General features: G+C 38.6%; 1 protein-coding gene across 2 annotated transcripts; it reads left to right on the top strand.

Moving 5' to 3' along the window:
- On the top strand, window positions 1-20016 carry LOC122057744 (mannosylglycoprotein endo-beta-mannosidase). 2 transcript variants are annotated; one of them, XM_042619974.1, is made up of 11 exons: window positions 1-295; window positions 3452-3590; window positions 5798-6025; window positions 7644-7702; window positions 8779-8827; window positions 10954-11184; window positions 15099-15268; window positions 15347-15551; window positions 17983-18651; window positions 18744-18971; window positions 19062-20016. In XM_042619974.1, the coding sequence occupies exons 1-11, from the start codon at window positions 150-152 to the stop codon at window positions 19848-19850; spliced, it is 2913 nt and encodes a 970-aa protein (XP_042475908.1). In that variant the 5' UTR covers window positions 1-149; the 3' UTR covers window positions 19851-20016. The 2 variants fall into 2 exon arrangements, with proteins under 2 accessions (XP_042475908.1, XP_042475909.1); XM_042619975.1 differs by lacking the exon at window positions 3452-3590 and having other exon boundaries at window positions 131-295.
- The last annotated feature ends 3779 nt before the right edge of the window (window positions 20017-23795 follow it).

Raw genomic sequence — 23795 nt, 5'->3', positions numbered from 1 at the left:
TAATACGTGGCGGTTACTGAAACTCTGCATCTATGATCCCACTTAGCACGCTATCCTGTCATTCTCTCCATTCTCCCTCCGTCAGACCCTCACGACCTGCCAGTCTCAGAGACTAAAGCCACTAGGGTTTAGGAAGGGAGAGAGAGAGAATGGTGGCGATCGGGAAGACGAAGTTGGATTCAGGGTGGCTAGCTGCAAGATCTACGGAGGTTGATCTCACCGGAGTTCATCTCACTACTACTCACCCTCCGACCGGGCCTTCCTCTCCATGGATAGAAGCTGTTGTTCCCGGAACGTAATTACATTGTCCATTTTAACTTTTGTTTTGAATTTATTCTATTCAATTGATTTAGTCTCAGGTTTCTGTTCTCAAGTTACAGTATTCTTGAACTCTGGATTGCTTGTGAAGAGTCTTGTTGCGCTTCTTCAGTCAACCTGCATTTGTTTATTTTGTTCGTCAAATACAATTCGATCGCTGATCCTGTTGGTTTGATCATCAGTGTATATATGAACTTGCAAAAAAGGAAGAAAGACTTGTGAAAAAATTATGTTACCGTTATTATTCAATGTCATCCGATAACCAAATTGATTGAATTGAGAAGCTTTTTTATTTTTTATTTTTTATAAAGCCAAAATACGATGGTGTCACACTGTGTCACGTACCCAACTGGAACTGCGGGGCACATCATAAAATCTATTGGTTTCGAAATAAGTCATAGTAATGGGAAATATATGAAAGGGGGGAGTTGAAATGAGGTAATCGTTATGATTGATGGCCAAGAGATATCGTGAAACGACCATACTTGAACAGGATCTTATCTATGGCCTCGTACCTCCATCCTTGGGTTCTTAGGTTTGATTGTCCATGGTTATGTATAAGGAGGGAAGATTGATAGGGATTTTGCCCACTGGAGCAGGAATGATGATGTTGAGATGAGTGGCTAACATTACTTGGAGAAAAAAAATTAAATAGTAATTCCAACCAGTTACAAAGAGGGCCAGGGAAGTTTAGCTTTGGAATGTAGTCAAAACCTTCCAGACTTGGAACAACAGATTCAGCCAAGCTATCCCTGGGATTCACTTAAGACTGAACTTGGTCATTTTCTCTTGTATTTGCATGATCTGACAGAGATGATACCAGGTTGTTCTTATCTGAATGTCAAAATACTTGGGCTTAATTTTAAATTTTGCTTGTCCCAGTTATATCCTGAACTTTAATTAAAAAACTCAAATATAAGATCTCAGTATGTGAAAATGATCCCCATGTATGAGAAGCTTAGGGTAATGGGGTTACTAGATGCCTTGCTAATGGAATCCTAGGGAACCTAATATTTTAGGTTTAGGTTCCTGCAAGACCTTCGACCCTCCTCCCCATCTCCCCATGACATGAAACCCCCTCATGCCTATCCTACTTTCCGGTGGTCCCCACCACTGGCACCCTCCCGCCAATCCTCCCTTGCCCCTCTCCTGATCCTCTGATCCCTTCCGAAAACCCACTTCCCTCTCCTCTCCACACCTCTGGTTCCTCTTTCCTCCCACCTCCTCCTCCCTCCCTTCCTTCCTTCACCAAGCCTTGCCCTCCTTTCCTCCCCTCCCCTCCCCTCCCCTCCTAAACTCTGGTTCGTTGTAGCTTGATCCCCCTCTCTTCCCCTTGTTGATGGCCATTCTTTGGTTTTTGTGCCCCCCTCTATTAACAATGACGAGAAAGTTGGCCTCTGTCCCGCTGGGCTCCTAGAACCTGAGATTGCCAAATGGAAACACTGCATCATCGATCACTTCCTGGGCAGCTGGCCCCCTTCAACATCGTCAAGCTCTCGCTCACCAAGCAATGGTGCCCTTTTTGTTTGGTGTCCTCTTATCTTCTTGACAACAATATCTTCCTCTTCAACTTCAGCATTGAATCCCACAAGCTCACGGCTCTTGAAGGAGGCCTTTGGAGAGTTGGTTCTTCAGCAATGGGACCAAATTTCCTCCCTCAGCAAAGTTGACTTCCGTTCCATCCCAATATGGGTCGTCCTCCTAAACCTCCCCCTGCACTATTGGTGCAAGTATGGACTAAGTTTGGTTAGCTCGGTGATTGGGAAGGCCCTCTTCTCTGATCACAAAACTAAGTTGATTTACTGACTTGCTTATGCCCGCATATGTGTTGAAGTCACTGTTGATGAAATTCCTCCTTCCTCTATCACAATCATGGAAGAAAATGGATACTCCTTCACTCAAGAAGTTATCTATGATTGGTTACCCTCCCACTGCTCGGTCTGCAAAGCATTCGGACATCACATCAAAGCCTACTCCCCTTCGGTTCCTGAGAAGGTTATTGAAGAAGTAATCCTAGAGAAAAACCATGTTCCCGGCGATGAAAACACCCTCAATATTGGTTTGAAAATTTGCCATCGCCATCGCCATTGCCATCGCCATCGCCATCGCCGTCGCTGTCGCTGTTGCCGTTGCTGTCGCCGTAGCCGTAGAAGTATCATGTCTCTCCCTGGGACCTCTACGGTTCCTGCTGCTGCTTCTGCTGGCAATCATGGCCCATCGGTTATGCCTCCCCCTCTTCCGCTCTTGTATATTCTTTTGTCTCATAATTTAATATTTTATTCATCCCCAAAAGAAAAATTGATCCCCAAATCCTGCCAGCATGAAGCAATCATAGAGACTCTAGGAAATCAAATAATCTTTAAAATTTTTTAAGTATAAAGCTTCTATGAGTGTGAAGCAATCACACATAATCGCCTGATGGGTGCACTGTGAATTGGTCACACCGAATCTTTGATTCATTGATGCAAGTGAATCGATTCTAACAAGCATAGGTCTTCTGGAAATGGAATAGTTCAAGGATCTGAATGGCTACTGCACCAAACCCTTTAAAATTATGGAGTGATGCTTTCGAATCAAAATTTTAAAAAATTAAATGGACTAAAGTAGTACATATGAAGGCATAGAAAATTTATATTTCAAATGAATTGCAAAATAGAGGATTCATATTTCAAAGTACTTGAAAATTAATGTGCTCCAGCTTGGGAGCATATGTATATGGATGTAGGCTTGCTGTGCGGTATAACTATTCACTTTTCTTGTTTCTTCAAGATTATTGTTAATTGTAATGAGATTTTATTGTCACTGTGAGAGTGTGAGGTATTACTTAGGTTTCAAAAATGGTGAATTGATACTTGTGATTACAAGTAAGCATTGTTACACGTTGTTGTGTCTTTTATGATATTATGCTTTTTTGTTGATGCTAACTAAAGAAGTAGATGATTAAATTGATTCTGGGATGTGACTCAAACATTGTGGGTGTAGTATGCAATATTATTGATGCTTATTTGTTTTGTTTCCAACAAACAACAAAATGCAGATGAGAACTAGGAATTGGAGATAATAACAAGTACTTATCTTCTTCTAATGCCTCTGTTATTTTATTTAACCCAAAGCATTGATGATTGACATGCAGTGTTTTAGGAACCCTGTTAAAAAACAACCTTGTGCCAGATCCTTTTTACGGATTGGAGAATGAGAGTATCATAGATATTGCTGATTCTGGGAGGGAATATTATACATTCTGGTTTTGCACCAAATTTCAGTGTAAAGTGGTATGCAATTCTTTTACATGGTGTATATTTCTTTTCTTTAGTATGCCCTGCGCATTGGATTATTTTTTATTTATAGTTTCAACCCAAATTTTTTTGCTGTCCATATGATGTGTGTAATGTTTATGGCACTCAAAAGTTGTCATATATTATTACCATGTAACTGAGAAGATCCTGGCTTGTTGGGATTGAGAACCATAAATTGGTTGTCTTATGTCTGGGTTTTATATCAATGTGCATTATTATATGAAGGCACAAAGATAAATTTAAAACTATTTTCACTACTGTTATATCATATCTCAGAGTGCTCATGTTCTTGCATTGGACATGAAGTTATGATCTTCAGAGTGAGCATTAAGATCGTTGCTAGTGAATGGCTTATTTTAATTTGATTTGCTGAGTGTATGAGTGTCCTTTATAACAGGACAAAAAAGAATGGTTCAGTGGTTTTGAACAGGACACAAAGTTTCTTTCAATTTGTAAATCTCAAATCCAAAGGGGAATGAACATCTTCCCTGTGTGGTGGAGAGAGATTTCATTGGTACTTCCAGTCAATATAAAAGTATTTATTTCTTCTGGTATTTTTCTCCAATTACATTTACTTATGGGTTCTGTGCTACAGCATGTCTGCTAAGCAAACTATTACATGAAAAAAAGATCTGAGCCACTGTTAGCACTGAGAACATCGATGTGGTGTTGATGTGGTTTTATAGTTTGACTGAGGTTCATGATTCTGGTTTTGACCCTGGTAGAAGCCGAAATATTTCGGGTTTTGGCCAAAGTTCAACCAAAACTTTGCATGTTTTGGCAGACCATTTCATTTGGCCATTTCGGTGGTCAAAATGGTTATATTTTGGCCTGTAACTTCAGGGAAACCTAATCAAACATTTTTAAACATATTGGAATCTTTATATTGCAAAAAAAACACCTAAAATGGTAGTTTGGTTTCATACTCTAGGTTGGTAGTGTAAGGTACATTGTTGTGTACTTTGTCAAATATAGCGTATTCTACACATAATTTAGTATTAGGCACTCCAAAATCAATAAAAATAACTAAAATATACATTACAAATGATGAAAAACTATTTAATATTACACATTGTCAAACTATTACAAGATTACAAGTGTACTAGTGTTACAAGTAGTTAAATACAAGTGTACAACCGAGGTTAAAACATCCCTGTGAAACCATATCTTTAACTCTATGTAAGTACCACATAGAGTTTCGGGAAGGCTCAAAACCATTGGGGAAAAAAGGATATACCTTTAAGTTTGAATCTTACGTAAACCTTTGTCGAAGCCCAACTATTTTGCAAAACCTCGGTGGTTTTGACCAAGATTTTGAACTATGGTTTGACAATAAACTAACTCCATGAAGGAATATTGTCTGAATGAGCTTCCACTTGAAGACAAGTATGCAAGGGCAGAATAAGTCTTATGTGGGTGAACTGACTATTAATCCTAGGACAAGTAAAACAAATATCGTTTTTCAAACCAGAAAGCCCTCAGTATAGAAGTTAAGGAGAAAATAGAAACTACTTTTTGTCTTTTGGCTAATGACGGGGGTATCTAGGTCTTGGGCCCGACTAGTCCCACGGGCCTATACTGACCCCATAACTGCATGGACCGGGTCATACCAGGGTTGAATGAGAACCATTTAACTTTCACTGAAAGCAGTGAAGAACACTAAACACCCTCATGTGAGTGGCCCCAAGGAGGTAAGAGGAGTTGAACTCAGAGCTACGTGCTTCTTGAGGTGAAGGTCCCTTGCCAACTCGGCTACCTCCTTGGGTTTAGGAAACCAGGTACTTTTTACATGACAGAATTCCCTTATTGTCACTTCAAGAGCACAGCCCTGGCAGCTATTATTAGGTGGTGCTTCTGGGCCTCATTATTATGCTCAGGGGCCTAAGCATTATGAGATCCACTGCAGAACATAAACATAACATAAATCAAGTTCCAGGATTCTCACACCTTGTAGATTTCATGTGCTACTACTGCTGTAATTTGGAAGGTCCTTGGATGAGGGAAATTTCACCTTGGACATATAGATGCATTAACAATTCATTTTCTTTCTTTTTTTTTTTTTTTGGTGGGGGTTGGGTGGGAGGATTTATATCCTTTCTTCCTCTCTTACTGCTGAGCTCTTAATACTAGTAATCGAATGATTCCTCACAATTATTTAGTTGTGATTGTCATTTTCTTTGTAGACAGGAGATCAACATGTGGATTTGAATTTCCGTGGAATCAATTACTCTGCTGAAGTTTATTTGAATGGCCACAAGAAGATCCTACCCAAAGGGATGTTTAGAAGACATTCTCTTGATGTGACTGATATTCTGCATCCAGATGGTCAGAACTTACTGGCAGTTCTTGTTCATCCACCTGACCACCCTGGGAGAATTCCTCCCGAGGGGGGCCAAGGTGGTGATCATGAGGTACAAAGGCAGCTTCCAACTTTCTTTTATTTTGTTTCAACTTTTATTGCTGACGAGAAGATGTTATTAAAGGGTGTACCCAGTGCATGAGGCTTCCGCCACTTTGGGGTCTGGGAGGGTCATAATGTACGCAGCCTTAACCCCCACTTCGTGGAGAGGCTTTTTCTTGACTCAAACTTGTGACCACTAGGTTGCAATGGAGCAACCTTACTGTTGCACTGAAGCCTGCCCTTATCGAGAAGATGTTATTAGCAAATAAAATATTCATGTAGGAAATGCAAAGGCAGCTACCAACTTTTTTTTTCTTTATACAGTAATACAAAATACACAAAAGTAAATTTAGTTATTGAACAATGGCCATCAGTCTGATCCCAAAAAGTTTTTCTCAATTCAACTGTCTTTGTAGTACAAGCTTAATAGAGATGAACCTACATTTGCAATTATCCTTGAACCATAAGTAATAGCAGAAGAATCAATCTCTACCAAATCCTTCCTCTTGGATTAGGAACATATTCTGGTCACATGGTATATATCATCTTCAATTCTTGTGTCTACCTATTTCATCCCAAATAAATTTTAGTAATTCATGTTTTAAAAAAGAAGCTGAACTGACCTTCTATATAAATAGCATATGCTTGCCAACTTGAAGCAAAGACTTCCAACTTCAAAATTGGTCAAGTATCAATAAGCCAGTGGAAGAAAGGATGAAGCAAGGACTTCCAACCTTGGAGGAGCAACGGCTCCCATATTTGAACTACTTTGTTTTGACAGGCTATTGTAGGATTAGTTCTGAATGTAACTCTTGCTTCATAGTGCAATGATCAAGGATCCTCTCACCAATGGTCAAATCTACGACAGTGAATTTGTTGGAAGTACTTAGTGCAGCCCTATGTAACTAATGCTCAGTTTCTCTTTAAGGAGTTCTTTGGGTCTTCCATGAGTTATGGGAGGATCTCCGGGTGGATGGCTTAATGGTTTGGATTAGGACCTTATAATGTGTGCTATATTGAGAAAGTAATCTTGATAGGATTTATTCACTATACTGTAACCAGTTTAGAGAGAACACATCCATAGCATATTGTGATTCATTGATACATTATATGTTTATTGATGGATAGTTACCCATAGGATCAAGGCGCACATATTTCATCCTTTTGGTTCTGATGGGTTAGACCGAGTCTTCATCCTTATCCCTGTGTTCAACTATCTGAGGTTTCCTTTTGATAATGCATGGAACTGTTGCTTTATTACTGAGAAACCCAGGAGCTGTGCATGTTGAATGTAAATCTGGATTGATATGAATTATGAGCCTGTTTAATACTAATACTTATATAATACCAGACGTGTTCTACTCTATAAACTATGATATGTACAGGTAGGATGGGATTTACCAAAAAAACAAATTACAGGTATTATGGGTATAACCGTATAACCGTAGATAAATCTGACTTAATGTGAATAACACGAGTCCACAGAAGGTTATGGATATTCAAAGTCCTTTTTTTTTTTTAATATATTTTATGATGTTTTTATGCCTGCATTTGTGTAGCTTTCTGTGTGTGCACACATGTGCATGTATCACTTGGTGTGGCTTGACATTATTTCCTTGTCATGTTAGATTGGAAAAGATGTTGCTGCACAATATGTTGAGGGTTGGGATTGGATGACTCCGATTAGGTAAGAAATTTACATGACCCGTTAGCGTATGTATCTGATTTTCCTCATGGGGTTTTGTTCCATTTTTTTGAGTGCTATAAAGTCTGTAATATTATGTAAACAAGTGCAAAATAACAATTAATCGTTCAGCGTTGGGCATTTTTTCCAGACTGCACCTTCCCATCTTCTGGAAAAGCACACAGCACACAAAAAACCAGTAACAACAGAATTGTAATCCTTGGATGGGAACAATTTGAATCTTCCATTGCGAACAATTTGAATCTCCCATTGATTCAGCTATCCTTTGAAGGTGATTAGGATGATATTGGGAACATGTTGCATGCCACGCAACCTTTCTATTAGAAAATTAGGGTGTTCGGAATAATCAAGAGAGACAAGTTAATTATAGTCCACTTTCCTTGAAGTTTGATACATCTGTGTCCTAGATGTGTGCATATGTGTGCGTGAGCAAGAGTGAGAGCAAGTACGTACTTAACCCCCTTGGGTTCCAAGTCCAGTGCTATAATGACTTGTCTATATAGAAGTCTAGTAATTGTGCTTGAATCAAAATAGGTGGCAGGTTGGTTCTCTGTAGTTAAATGTTGTTTGCCCCAGAGATTAGGCTGGTCTGATTTCACAATATTCATATGATGAATTCAATTTCTCCTTGCACAATATTATTGGTCATTGGAACACTTTGCAGTTCTGACCCTTGGGCCCCCTTGGTCAAGCAAGCTTGCTTACGTGCATTTTTGTGTAGATAAAGTTTTGGATGTTTATGCAAAATTGCTGTATTGTTGATGTAAGTCAGACAGGTATTGATGCTAACTTGGACCAAGAAAGAAAGGATAGAAATTGGTCAACTGATGGATGGTTTTGTAAACAATAAAGCATTTTAGACCATAATGATGAGAGGAAAAGTTTGTGTTTCACAGTTCTTATGGTGCCTTTTTTCTAAATTTTCCCGTTTAAACTTGTTTCATCTTTGTCTTTGCTTATGCCCCATTTACTTAAGCTGCTGCACTACAAAATCACCTATTTATCTAAAAGATCAGAATTGTTCAATTTCAAAGTATTTTGCTTCTATACCATTACAGGGATAGGAACACTGGCATATGGGATGAGGTTTCAATTTCTGTTACTGGGGTAAGTTTTTATTCAGCATTCCTAATTTCCTTTTAGTCCCTACTTTCAGCACAAGCTCCTTATTTACCTGTGGAACTTTTTCTCAACTTCTGATTTTGGATCTCACTGATGACTGTTCTGTTTGGACTTGGGACACGCCATTGTTGATTTTCTAATGTAGAGCTGAATACAGGTACCCAACCCTAATAAGTAACTCCGACACAAGTACTGTTGTTAACACCGAAACCAGAAACAGCAAAACAGTAGAATATGTCTATCGGCTAAACAACAGGAACTGAGAGATCAGCAGCACATTAATTTTACAACACCAGGGAACCAAACCCCCAATAGTATGCTGAAAACCAGTATCGAAGGAGAACTTAGGAAGATTGGAACACTCCCCAAATGTGGCTTGAACTAAACGTCCAGAACTTGAGTTGTAGGACCTGAGATGACAGCCACAGGATTCCAAAAGCCCAAGGTGCCGCAGGGCTGGTTGATCAGTCCTATATTGATGGAACAATCTTGTATAGATCACACTGTAGCAGGAGCAGCAGTGGCAAAGGGGGTCTCGATACCTTTCAATAAATCTCTGGTTGCAGATTTAATGAATTAGAAACTGAAAAAGGAAAATCGAGAAGAAGGGAAGAAGAGAGGGACATGATCTGTCTCTCACAGATCTGTGGTCTCTCACCAATGGCCTCACCGTAGACTGTCTCTCACAGCAGTAAGGTGATGCCTACTTTCTTCATCCAGAACTGATGGGGATGTCTCCCCTTTCTTATATTTATAAAATAAAATAACTAAGTTACAAAACAGACTCCCAATGCGTGGAAGCTTCTTTGTAGAAAATAGAAATTAAATCAGCCTATTACTATTACATGAAATAGAAAGAAAGTAGAAGCTTCTAAGATGCTGTTACAACAACAACAACAACAACAACAACAACAAACTCAGCCTTGTCCCAACTTAATGGGGTCAGCTACATAGATCCAGAACAACAATATAGGTGAAAACTGGGGTCTAAACCGAAAAGGATGGTGAAAAAAATAAAATAAATAAATGAAGAGTGCAAGATGATAATGAAAGATGAGTAAGAGGTAAGAAGACAGTCCAGCAAGACAGGAACATCTCAACTAGGTGGGGTTGCCTACATGGATCCTTGCTCTCCAATAGGCTTTATCCATGATCATACTTAGTACAAGACCCAAATTATGCATGTCATTCCTCACAACTTCTCTTGTAGCCATTTTAGGCCTGCCCCTAGCTCTTTTAGCACTCTCAATCGGAAATAGATCACTCCTTACTGGGGCGTCCCAAGGCCTTCGCATCATTTCAACTACTTTCTCGAAGTTTATCATTAATCGAAACTCCCAAATCAGCTCTAATACTTTCATTTCGTAGTTTTTCGTTCCAGTTTTTCTACACATCCATCTTAACATTCTCATCTCTGCTACACATAATTTTGCAATATGACACTTCTTAACAGCCCTACATTTCCCATACATCATAGCCGGTCGTACAACAGTCCTATAGAATTTTCCTCTAAGCTTTAATGAGATCCATCGATCACATAGTACTCTGGTAATCTAGTTGCACCTCCCCACTTCATCCATCCCACTTTAATTCTCTGTGAAACATTGATTTCTATGTCACCTTCTTTACTTATAATTGATCCCAAATGGCTAAAACAGTCACTTTGTGGTTTCTCTTTTTCCTCAAATATTTACATACATTGTCACCTTCGAAGATGCTATTATAATGTAAGTGAATGTACCTTAAAAAGGAAAATTGAAAATAGAAACTACGTGGATAATTTCTTTTTAGCAATTACAAGGATATATGAAAATGGAAACTAGATAAACTAAACATTTCCTAAGATCTTCCAACTCTTAAACTTCTCCCACACTGTCCATATGGGGTCCACACCACTGTTCATGATAACAGTACCATGTGAACAGTACCTCATTGAACTGCATCATGCTTAATGGAAGTCATTGAGCACCCTATTTCTTCCTGGACTCTTGTTTTCTTGTGACTTAGGTGATTTGTGAAAATTCTTCATGCTAATTGGTGATGTGTTTACTGCCAACACTTCTTGATTGATGGGATTAATTATGTGCAACTATGAACTTAATTGAATGCAGCGAGTGAAAATAGTGGATCCTCACTTGGTTTCGTCATTCTTTGACGATTACAAGAGGGTATATCTGCACACTACCACTGAGTTGGAAAATAGAAGTGCCTGGGTTGCTGAGTGTTCTTTGAGTATCCAAGTAACCACTGAACTTGAAGGAAACTTTTTCTTAGTTGAACATCTCCAAACTCAGCATTTGTCTATTCCTCCAGGAGCACATGTTCAATACACATTTCCTCAGGTCAGTGATTTGGAAAGCATAATTATTATATTCATCTTGCCTGGATCTTTTGAAGAGAATCTTGAATAGTGTCTCCTATGATGAACTGCCCCATGATGGTTGCTATTTTTGTTTCTTATATTCATGGTAGTACATTCTTGTTATTTGTGTAACTCCATTCCATAATGTCTCAATGCATGTTTCTTATTTCCATGAAAGTTTATCAAGTCTCTTACAAGAAATGGTAGCTATAACGAAAGAAAAGAAAGAGGCTGATGCCAGGGCATCCTTTACAAGCTCATGGGCTGCCACTGGATGTTGACTGGCTCATCATGCATCAAGGTCCATGGCCAGTCAGTGGAAGCACATGATTTAATGGTTCAACTGGAAGAATCAAGATCGTTCAATGGATGCTACCAAGCCTTTGAGTTCTTAAAACTCTCTTCCTCAGTTCCTCCCCCCTCCCCAACTTTATTTGCTTCAAACTTAATCATGTTAAATTATTTTCATTTTAATGTTTTAATTCCTAGAGAAACAAGGCCCCTAATACTCTTTAACATAATTCAATCTGACTTGCTACCAATTCTAAATAGAGGATCTAATAGATATAAATTGAAGCATTTTTGGGATTAAGGTAACTTGACCATTCTGAGTTTTTTGAGTTTGAAAAAATACCCGTAACTATCTTATATGGTAGTATGTGGTCAACGACTAACATGCATACTCTAAACACTGGAACTGTATGGCAAAACAATATACCTCCTAAAATCCTCCTAAAAGTTAAGAAGAATTTTTATTAGTTAAAAGTGTATGGATATTAGTTTCTAGAGATGTATTGTTTTAACGTGTGATATTGGGCAGGCCTTTATTAATATCAGGGCTGGGACTAGAGGTTTCCAATTGGAATTGGTGTTCTAGCTTTTATTATGTAATTGTTTCCTTGAATTTAATTTTCCTGTAGTTTCAATATTCTTATTTAAAGGTTTCTTTGTTAATTTTGCTTGTTCATAAGTTATAAGAATGCACAAATCTAAGATTTATTAAGAAATCAATAAAACTTAAAAAGCCTCACCAGATACTGTTTTAGAGTTGTGTTGGAAATTTTTATTTATTGCTTCTTTGCCTCATGGAACAACTTGAAAGTTACGGGTCAACTTCCACCCAATATACTTCCAAGGAGAGTTGAGTTTTTGGTACAAGACATTGTGCGGAAGTGATATTTGGAGTTTTGTAGATGCCAGGGGTGGATTTCACACCTATAGGGATCACCCGTCCTCTTTGTGTCAACTAGTGGGACGACTGGTTTTTTTTTTTTTTTGGGGGGGGGGGGTGTGGGTGGTGGTGAAAAGATTATTCTTCCATTTTTGGGAGTCGCCACCCTAGGTGAGGGTCTACGACCCATAAGGTCTCCTTGAAGAGTGGAGAATGATCCTGATGGATAAGGGCCATAGGGCTTTTGGTCTTGCTTGTAGGCTGGTTTTGGTCAGGTTATGGGCTGGGAAGGGGCTAGACACCTAGCTCACCCTGCCAAAAGGCTGGTCTCTTTATATTTTGGCTATTCCCAAGGCACATGTAAAATGTTTGTAAATAGAAGCATCAAATTTACACTATGCATTGCATATACACATGTCAATTATTTTGGCAGAATAACAACACAAAATAAAGGAAGTCATTTTATGGAAATGTGGGCATTATAATGGCATAAAACGTGGGGGGGGGGCTTATTTTGGAAACCAATTTTGGCATTATGATGGCCTAGAAAGGGATAATTTTTTGGAAAATCATTTTGGGGGGAATTTGGCTATTATAACAACGTAAAATGCGGAGTTCTAGAATATTTACAGTAAACTCAGCATTATAACATCATAAAATAAAATATTATATAATATTTACAATAATATTGGCATTATAATGGCAAAAATAAATAAATTAAGGGTGGGTGCTAGACTGCGTGGCCTCTGCACTAGCGCGAGGGCCAATGAGCACGCATATAGGCATCATCAGAGGTGGGATTTTCACATTTCAGGGGGGCAAGGCCACCATTTTGTCCCTACCTGTCTGGGTGTAGGAGCCATGCAATAGGGTGGGGATCTTTATTCCATAAATTTAAATAAATGAAATAGGGGAGGAGAGAGAAAATGACCTCTTTTGGTCAAAGCAGGCTCTTAGACTCGGTTTTATAGGGTTCTAACGCTCCCTTTGATTTTCTAGCAAAATTCTTAGCCCGAGGGTATTCTCGTCTTTTCCAACCTTTTCCAAAGTATTCATCTTTTTTTCCCCCTTCATTCTCTCTTCCCCTTCCTCTCTTCCTTTTCTTTTCTTCTGCCCTTATTTTTTGCTTGGCCGGGGCTCGGGGGAATCCATAGGGATAGATATGCACCGGAACATTTTAATAGTGTGCTGGCTCACAATAGCAAAGTGCACTGCACACGTTAGCACATGTTGGTGCATTTTAGCATCAATGGGCCCCCCTTTTCTTGCAAACTTCAGGAGTGATATCCATGGTTTTAAGTATCGGTACGTATTGGCCTTACCGATACAATACACACCGATACGATACGCACCGATACTCTATGAAAAATATAAAATCTAGGTGAAATGTACGTTTCGGTATGTATCGGTATGTATCGACCGATACATACCAATACGGGACGATACGTACCGATACAGTGTGCTACGGTCATATAATTGCTACGATGGGTCAGTTTTCCAAAAAACGCATTTTTTTGAGGGGTTTTTGTTCTAAAGTTGCTACCAGCCATATTTCTCTTTAACTGAAGTGGAAATCAAGGTTGGAAACAAGGATTTTACATTTATGGGACAACTGCAAACCTTGAATCCTTTGTGCGATACCCTCAGTTTAGTGTTTATGCATAATACATGTTATCGATAGCTTTTTTTAACAAATTTTCTATGCAAAAGTGTATAAAAAAGTGTTTCCTATCCATTTATGTGCATATCTTTAGCGTATCTTAGTGTATCTCCGATACAATACAATACCCTCCGATATGTATCTTAATTTTGGCCGACCGATACGGCGGCCGAGACCGATACTTTAATCCTTGGTGATATCTGGAGATTTGACTATTGTTAGAAAGGTCTTTCTAAGCACTATCCAATGATGCGAAGATCAACCACAAATTCTGTTGGGAGCTCAAAGAGGGTTCTGCAAAACCCTAATGTTTATATGATAGTGGCTGAATGGCGACATCTTCGAACCAGAGCCTAGAGCACAGTCTTTAAACATCAAAATGGACCTATCATAGAAGTTTTTAGCCGATTCTGGAGTGGTTAAGTTGTTCAAATTATCCTAAGGGCATAATGGTCATTTTTTTCCATGTAATCTTTGGGAGCTGTGATGTTCTGTCACATGAAAATTCTTCATCGTCCAAAGGGTCCTCTAGGGTGACAAAATTCAGTGTCTAAAAGGATTTATTGTTTTTTACCATATGAATATTTATTCTGGTTTGGATGCTTAATCACATTTATCTCCTGTTGTTTTCTTTTATTTTCTTTGGAAGGGGGTGTTTGGATGTGTAATCATATGCTTGTTTAACATTTCCTGGAGTTCTATTGAAAAATCTCAGGTTTTAGAATATTTATTCAGTCTTTCTCAAAATTATTATTTTTATTCATTGCTTATAAACATTTCTGTGAAACAAGTTCCTCTAACTCGCTGAGGGAAAATTACCTGAAACATTGAATTATTGACCCTTGTTCTGGTGGAGTTTGTTGTACCATGGTTATGTTCTCTAGTCAATTATTGGGAAAATATATTTGCTTCATCTGATAAATTTCAGCTCATTGTTAAGAAGACATTTTCGCAGACTGCTTAAATGTCTATGGTATCGTTTGTCCCCGACTTATATTAGCTATGATTTTCTAGTTTCTTACAAATGCTCTTGTTCAACTGCTAACGGACAATTAGATACCAGCTCTTTTTCTACAAGCCCAATTTGTGGTGGCCAAATGGCATGGGAGAACAGTCCCTATACAATGTAGGGATAACAGTTGATGTAAAGGGATATGGAGAATCTGATTCATGGAGCCATCAGTTTGGATTCCGCAAGGTAGAGAGTCATATAGATGATGCCACTGGTGGAAGGTAGAGACCACCCTCCCCATAATGTGTTCTTGCATTCTTCCTTCACATGTTTCTAATAGACATACGTCCATTTTGAAGGTTGTTCAAGGTCAATGGACAACCTGTGTTCATCCGTGGTGGCAATTGGACATTGTCCGATGGTTTACTGAGGCTCTCAAAGAAGCGATACAAAACAGATATCAAGTTTCATGCAGACATGAACTTTAACATGCTCCGCTGTTGGGGTGGCGGACTAGCTGAGAGGCCAGAATTTTATCAATATTGCGACATATATGGTTTGCTGGTGAGTCTTGATAGTTTATTTAATGACATTTTTTTCTCTCTGCTTCGAGGTTCAAATTAAGAGTTATAATGTTTGTTTTTCCTTTCCGTCTTTTCGGTTTCATATTTTGTCCAGAATCCATTGCAATTACAAATAAATTATATGAAAATTTGCCAATGTGGAGGGGGTTGCATATTCATCTAGCGAATGCTGAATTTTTAACCGTTCCAGGTTTCTTTGACCTTCTGTCACTGAAATTGGACATCAAGGGAAGTATAAGATATGATTGGACAAAAGGAAGTGTAGCATGATTGCTTGAATACCCAGACTGTTGGTAATTTACCTGAGGTTTTGGACGGTCTTCTCACTCATTTATGTATCTAAAAGAATCTGTGGGTGGTTTGCATTAAGATCCTTGTAAACATATTTCGGTGAGAGATCAAAGAAATTGTATCATCCCTCAGACATCTGTTGAGATCATGGTTCAAGAAATCAGTTTTGACGTTGGTCGAAACCAAAATATTTCAGATTTCAACCAATACCTGGTCGAAATTCTACAGATTTCGGTGCTTGGCCAAACAACCATATTTTGGGCTGAAACTTGGTAGAGATCCTAATTAAGCATTTCCCAAACACAATGGAACCTTTAGAGTTGTAAAACACACTCAGAGTGTTAGTTTGGTTTCTCATCCTAGGTTGAATATTTCTCAAAGAGTTGCCTTTTTTTGAAGTGTGGAGCAACACATAAAGCATCATATTGAGTTGAATAGAAAACAACAATACTTTTAAAAAATTTCACTATTTTTCAAACCAGAAACAGAGTATTTTCCCTTTTTTTTTTTTTTTGGATTTTAATAATATTATTCTAATTTCTAAAATTAAAATAATTATTTTTTTTTGGCAGATAAAAAAACCACCACTGGGAGGCCATAGATCGGCCAGTGGTGTCTTGACAAATTTAAATTGAGCTCCAACCACCAAATATTCAGTCTATTTTTCTTTTTCAAATATTTGTTGCAAGAAAATCAATTTTTTAAAACCAGAAAAAAAAATTAAAACATATAATTAAATCCAACTCCTTGAAGTTGTAATTTGGATCTAACATAGAAAAAATGGAATAACCACTACATATTTACCATATATATATATTTTTAACATTTAGTTGGTTTAGGAAACATGGTATTACTTCAAACTGTGAATCTTCAAGAAATCTTCCTCAAATTCATCAAATGTTAGCTGTAGATGACTTGTACAAGCTTTCGACAAGTTGTTCCACCAAGAGTTGCAAGTGGAATAGCCAAATCAAGCAAAAATCCAAGTTTGGAGTTGAAACACAAGTTTCGGTCGAAGCCTGTTGGCTTGATATACGAAATGGGTCAAAACAGTACCGTACTCATTTCGAATGAAATGTGGAATTTGTATAAAGGGTATTTAACGTTTCGAAAAATGAAATGGAGTCGTGTAAACCTTACAAATTTCAGCGGAAACTTGGAATGCGTAATGAGTCACATTCAGTTTCATTTTGAGCCACGTCGAAACCAAAATAAGCTGCAAAATTTTGGTTACTCTACCGAAATTTTGAAAACCATGGTTGAGATTAGAATTAGTGGTAGTGTTCTTTGTCCAGGAGTGTGGCCGATGCCAGCACTCCCTGGTTCTATCTCTCTCCTTCCCCAACAGAGGGCAAAGAAGGAGAGAGGTCACATGGGAACTGGCATAGGCCACGCTCCTGGACAGAGAACAATTTTATTAAGAATTATTGTGCATCAACAGCTTTCCTACTGGAGAAATGGGAGGTAGGGGAACCTATTTGGGAGATATAACAATTATGGCAGGTGTTCTCCTGATTCAGAGGTTTGTGGCATAAGAGAGAGAGACGAGGAGTGAGAGAGTGGTCACCAAATGCTTTTATTCTTACTTTTATATGGATTCTCATCATCATATTTGCAAACAATCTTATGTCCCTTTATATAAATTATGCCACTATTTCAGTATGAGCTACCTATTCTCTCTATAATGTTCTGCGGAAACTCTTATCTACTCCTTGTTATTGTCAATTTATTTATTTATTTATTTTTTACTGTTAGATTAGAGATTCCCTAGACTACCATGTGTTCAATTCAGGGCCAAATCCAATTATTTAGTCCCCTATTTATTGGCATAATCTCTTGTATTTCCAACCGTCCATTTGATTTCAACCATTTTGCTAATATTAGGGCTTGTTAATGGTTATCAAATATAAGCCAATTCTGTCGGACCTGCATTTTAACATGAATAGGGGACCATTGGCCGATGTTATGTCAGTACCAGACGCCTTCCTATGTGAGCCATGCAGGAAACTAGAGCCCATTCTTATAGTAATATATTCTAGATCTCCTTTTAATCTCTATTGTCCTTTTCTTTTCTCTCTTTAATCAAAATTTTCATCTAGCTAACTGATCAGTTCTTGCAGGTCTGGCAAGAGTTTTGGATAACAGGAGATGTTGATGGAAGGGGTGACCCAGTATCCAATCCAGATGGTCCTTTGGACCACGACCTTTTCTTGCTATGTGCACGGGACACTGTTAAGCTCCTAAGGAACCATCCGAGTCTTGCCCTTTGGGTAGGAGGGAATGAACAAATTCCCCCAGAGGACATCAACACAGCTTTAAAAAATGACCTGAAGTTGCATCCACATTTTAGGAGCTTCAATAGAACAAGTAATTCTGTAGAAGAGTTAACTCTGACCGCCACTGATCCTAGTCTATATCTTGATGGTACTCGCTTATATGTTCAAGGATCCATGTGGGATGGCTTTGCAAATGGGAAGGGGGACTTTACAGATGGCCCCTATGAAATCCAAAATCCTGAAGACTTCTTCAAGGACAACTTCTACAAGTATGGGTTTAATCCGGAGGTTGGCTCAGTAGGAGTGCCTGTTGCTGCTACCATCAGAGCAACAATGCCTCCGGAAGGGTGGCAGATGCCATTGCTTAAAAAGCTAAGTAATGGTTACACAGAAGAAACCCCAAACCCCATATGGGAGTACCATAAATATATCCCCTATTCAAAGCCAGGATTAGTTCATGATCAGATAGAACATTATGGTGCCCCAAAGGACCTTGATGATTTCTGTGAAAAGGTAAAACTGGAAACATTCTTCTTCCACTTGCATATGATATTTTTGTCTTCACTTTCCAATTCCTGTAATGAATTCTGTTGGTTCATCACCAGGCACAACTTGTTAATTATGTACAATATAGAGCTCTATTGGAGGGGTGGACTTCCCGTATGTGGACCAAATACACAGGTGTTCTTATTTGGAAGACTCAAAATCCTTGGACGGGTCTTAGGGGTCAGTTTTATGACCATCTCCAAGATCAAACTGCAGGTTTCTATGGCTGTCGGTGTGCTGCAGAACCAATTCATGTCCAGCTCAATCTAGCTACATATTTTATAGAGGTAAATTATATATAATCCTTCATTGCTAATTTTACACAAACATCTTTACAAGACTAGACTGTAATGTGGCTTCTTCCCTCCCCAAAACAGGCTGTAAATACCACCGCATATGACTTATCCAATGTGGCAGTAGAAGCCTCGGTATGGGACCTAGAAGGAACATGTCCATACTTCAAAGTTACTGAAAATCTATCCCTGCCTGCTAAAAGAACAGTTCCTATTATTGAGATGAAGTATCCAAAGTCGAAAAATCCAAAACCGGTCTATTTTCTTCTTCTCAAGCTTTTCAACATTTCAGATAATAGGATTATCTCTAGAAACTTCTATTGGTTGCATCTACCTGGAGGAGATTACAAGTTGTTGGAGTCCTATAGGACAAAGAAGATTCCTCTCAAGATAACATCTGAGGTTTTCATTGGAGGGTCCACATATGAAATTCAGATGCATGTACAGAACACATCCAAGAACCCAAGCTTAAGAAGTATAACCCACAAGAATAATTACATTGAAAGACACAGCAACAACGAAAATCATGTGGACTTGGAACACATAAAAGGTTTGGCACAGAAGAAACATGAAGGCGGCCTAGTGCAGAGGATCTACAGATGTTTCGCAAGGGTTGATGATAGTTTGAAGGTTACGGAAACAAATGGTACCGACTCAGGGGTTGCTTTTTTCCTCCATTTCTCTGTCCATACTACAAGTAAAGATCAGAAGGGAGGCACAAGAATTCTTCCCGTTCACTATTCAGATAACTATTTCTCGTTGGTTCCAGGAGAGACGATGAGTATCAATATTTCTTTTGAGGCTTCTCCAGGTGTGACTCCTCGTGTCACACTTCATGGCTGGAACCACCAGGGTGGCCACACTGTCTATTGAGGGTTTTTTTTTTTTTCATTTGTAAATTTATTTTAGCTGTTTGTGGATCGACGAAGTTAATTCTCCATGGAAGTTGATGTTTGAGAAAATTCTGTGACTTATATTACCTGAGACTTTCATTAGGTTCTGGAATGATATTATGTCAATATTTTCAGCATTATTTCTACATTGGATTTGAGATAATGAGTTGGATGAGAAAATCTCAGGTCTGGGGTACGTAAACCAGTCAGTCTGGGGTGGCCATTCCTTTGTAGATGCAGCTAGTGAAGATTGTGGAATTTCATTCCTACAATTACTCATACAATTGGCATCATATATCATCACCCAATTTTTGGGTCACTCAGCTTGCAACCCAAGGGCTACATCCTTCATTGGTAGAGCAAATAGCATGGATATTACACCCCTTTTGTTCACAATATCAAAACCAGAGCATGGTTCTCTACTAGTTTAAGGGCATGCATTGGCAAATTCTTGTCATTTGTAAAAACTTAATCTAGAGGCAAAAAAGCTCTCATACTATATATATATATATATATATATATATTTTTTTTTTTTTCTGGTCAGCTGTAGATATAAGTTCAATTACTCTTGAAATGTGTCTCATATTTCATTTTTAGTAAAAGGTAAATTCATGTTTAAAATTTGAATAGGTAGGAGGTTAGATGCACATGACAAATAAATTTATACAAGGGTTAAGGGATGCCATAATTATATAGATTATGATTAGGTAGTAAAAAATGAGATAGGTCTTATTGGTTGTGAGAAGGTGAGTAGGAAAGAGAAAATAGGGAATTAAGACAAGATATAGGGTGGAAGAATTTGCCTTGTAGATTTCAATAGATAGGAATAAGAGAAAGAGACAAAATACAGGAAAATATTGAAAAAATTGGATTCAAAAAAAAAAAAAAAAAAGGATAAAAAGATAAGAATATAAGAAGAGACGAAGCCTAGCATCATGGCTTAAGTGAATACTAATAAATCGACTTCTCTTTGAAAAAAAAAAAAAAAAAAAAAAAACACCTGCCTCCTCCATATAACTCACAAATACATTAACGACTTACATAATGCAACCACCCACTACATACACCACAGATCATCGGAAAATTCTCCCTCTAAAACATCATTTTGGAGAATTGTTGTGGCTCTAGTGCTCCTTGTGTCTCTAATTCAACCATGCTAACCATTGTGCTCCAAGTGGAATATTGTACTTCAGAAAAAAGACAAGAAGTTGGCACTTCTTGATCACTTGGCTCAATCTCTCAAACTGTTGCAAAAAAACAGGATTTCAAAATATGATTTGGAAAAGTAAAGCAGAGTAGGATGAATGGGATATATATATATATATATATATGAGATTTGGCGTGACCTCTTGCAAAGTAGGATCAATTGTGGAATGGTAATTGGGTTGAGTAATTTCTTCCAGATTTGTGTCCACAATCTCAGATGTCTTCAGGTAGTGGTCGTTTCCAAGCTTCTTTTCCCAGTCTACAAATAATGGTGATGAGCTCTGTGCTATCATTTCCGATGGAAACAGTAACTGTTGTGATGAGTTGAAAGAATTGGCTTCTTTCAAAAATTGTTGCCCTTTGTCTTCTATTTCATGTGTGACGGCGATAGTCTGTTTAGCTCATTATTATTATTATTATTACACTTGGCCTATACAGTAGTATGAGCTACCTTTTCCATGAATTTACTGTCACTCCCCTACACTTGACCTATATTTATTCAAATCATTTTTTTTTTTTTGGAAGAAATGGAAGAATGTCTCATTATGATATGGGTTGTATTCTTATCCTTAATTTTGATTATTTGTCTTAACATTTTCTTGGGGTCGAACTGCTATTGCTATAATTTTTTTTTTAAATTTAAAATGTGCTTTAATTTTTATTGAATTCAATTGGAATATGTTATATTAAACATAAAATTAATAGAAAAAAGCAATCGACCTGATATCGAGGGGAAAAGTATTGCATCAATTAAGGGTGTTTGTTTGAGACCAGAATCGGGAACCATCCCAAACTTTCCCGTTGGTACTGGGAACTGACTTTGGTACCGAATAATTAAAAATGTGAGACAATTATGGGATGGAACTCCCAATGGTATGAGTACCGAAATGCAGTTAGGCACCGGATGAAATCAGAAACTGCCAACACAGTTTCAAAGAATATATTTCATGTTATTGAATTCAAGCTTTATGGCTATAGTTTGGTGTATTTGGGTGAAAGTTTCTCTTAGGGCCGTTTTTTTAGAAAGGTTTTGATGGGGTGGGATTATGGTACAAATTTCTCCAACCCCATAGAAAAATGTGACGTTTGGTTGAGTGGGGTAGGAAAATGTCCAGACAACATTGGGTTTAGAGCTTTCCCCTGATGTGGCCTTCACACCACTCCCATCCAAAGTCCTACCAAATTGGTGAGACTTTGTGGGGCTGTATTGTTCAACATCTCTCTCTCTCTCTTCCTCAGATTCTTCTTCTTCTTCCACCTATGTGTGTCTCTTGATGCATTTCTTTCGTATCTACCTTGTAGCTGATTAGTCGTGCTTGTTAAGTGGGAACTCACTTATACCATTAAGTAGTGCTCTGTGCTCTGTGCTCTTCCTGTAAATTAGTTATTGATGAAACAGTAGAAGCCTAGTGGTGTGGCTCAGATTTATATTTTCAATGGCTTTTTCAGTAGTTTTCTATTTCATAACAAAAGAAACCGGGATGGGATTCCGATAGGAGAGGCAGGAAAGAAAAAATAAAAGCATTCGGTTATCTTACAACTTGGAGGCCAAGAAACATCCCCATAAATAAGAGAACCCATGACCCAAGGGCTTAATCAAAGCCAATAACCATGGCTTATCAGTCTCTTCTTCTCGGCCCACCCGAAATCCACCTCTCCACCCTTTCTTCCATCGATAAACCAGAGCCGACAAGAGCCTCCGACGATTCTTTTATCGATGCTATGGTATCTAGATTCAACAATATCGCCTGTACGCCCTAGATGGGATTCAAGGAAAATTTTTCTCCCACCTTCTTAAGCACCGGCAACACTTGCCTCGATAGGATCTTGTGCTTTTTCTTTGGTGAAACCTAGGGGTGTCAATGGGCCGGGTTGGGCTGGGTTTTAGTTGGGATGGGTTTTCTAAAACCCGGCCCAACCCTAAGGTCTGTTAACTCAACCCAAGTCCAGCCCAACCCTAGGTCGGGCTGGGATATTTTAACCGAGGCCCAACCCTGTTAGGTTTAGCCCAACCCAACTCAGCCCTAATGGACCCTTATTAGGCTAGGTTTGACCTGATCTAGTCAAACCCAATACTATCTATCACTTGGTTGCTTGATCTTGATGCATTGTAGAGGCCAAAGACCAAAGTTTTTGTATATGTGTAGATTATGGAAAACGAAAGACTTTTTTCTATAAGTATCGATTAATAATTATTAGCATATTTACATGATTATATACTTAATACACATGGTTGGGTTGGATTGGGTTGGGTTGAGACCTCAACCCAGGCCCAACCCAACCCTTCCTTGGGCCTGAAAATCTCAACCCTAATCCACCCTATGGGTTGAAATCTCAGCCCAAGCCTGTTCGGGCTCAGGGCGGGCTAGGGCTGGTTCGGGTTGACCGGGCTTTTTTGACATCCCTAGTGAAACATCTAACAAACGGGTGTTTTTTCCTTAGTGAAACCATTCGCACAAGCACAAGATATCTCCCTTCTAGCTTTCCAGGTTGCTCTTCATTCATCTACTATGGAAATTTTAGAGATGGCGATCCATTCCATCTTCACTTTGAACCATCTCTCATCTTCTTCTTCTCTCCTCTCCTCTCTCTCTCTCTCCTCTCAGCTCCCACCCAACCAAACATGATGGGGTGGGATGCTACAGTGATTTTACCCCATCTTTACTTTCTTGTCTTTAACCCCACTAACATGTGGGTCCCATGCTGACAGTATTCCCAC

The sequence above is a fragment of the Macadamia integrifolia genome, chromosome 12 (genome assembly GCF_013358625.1).
Source record: "Macadamia integrifolia cultivar HAES 741 chromosome 12, SCU_Mint_v3, whole genome shotgun sequence".
NCBI classification, from domain to species: Eukaryota; Viridiplantae; Streptophyta; class Magnoliopsida; order Proteales; family Proteaceae; genus Macadamia; species Macadamia integrifolia.
Note: the sequence above shows the minus strand (reverse complement) of the source record. Positions and strands in the feature narration are given on the sequence as shown.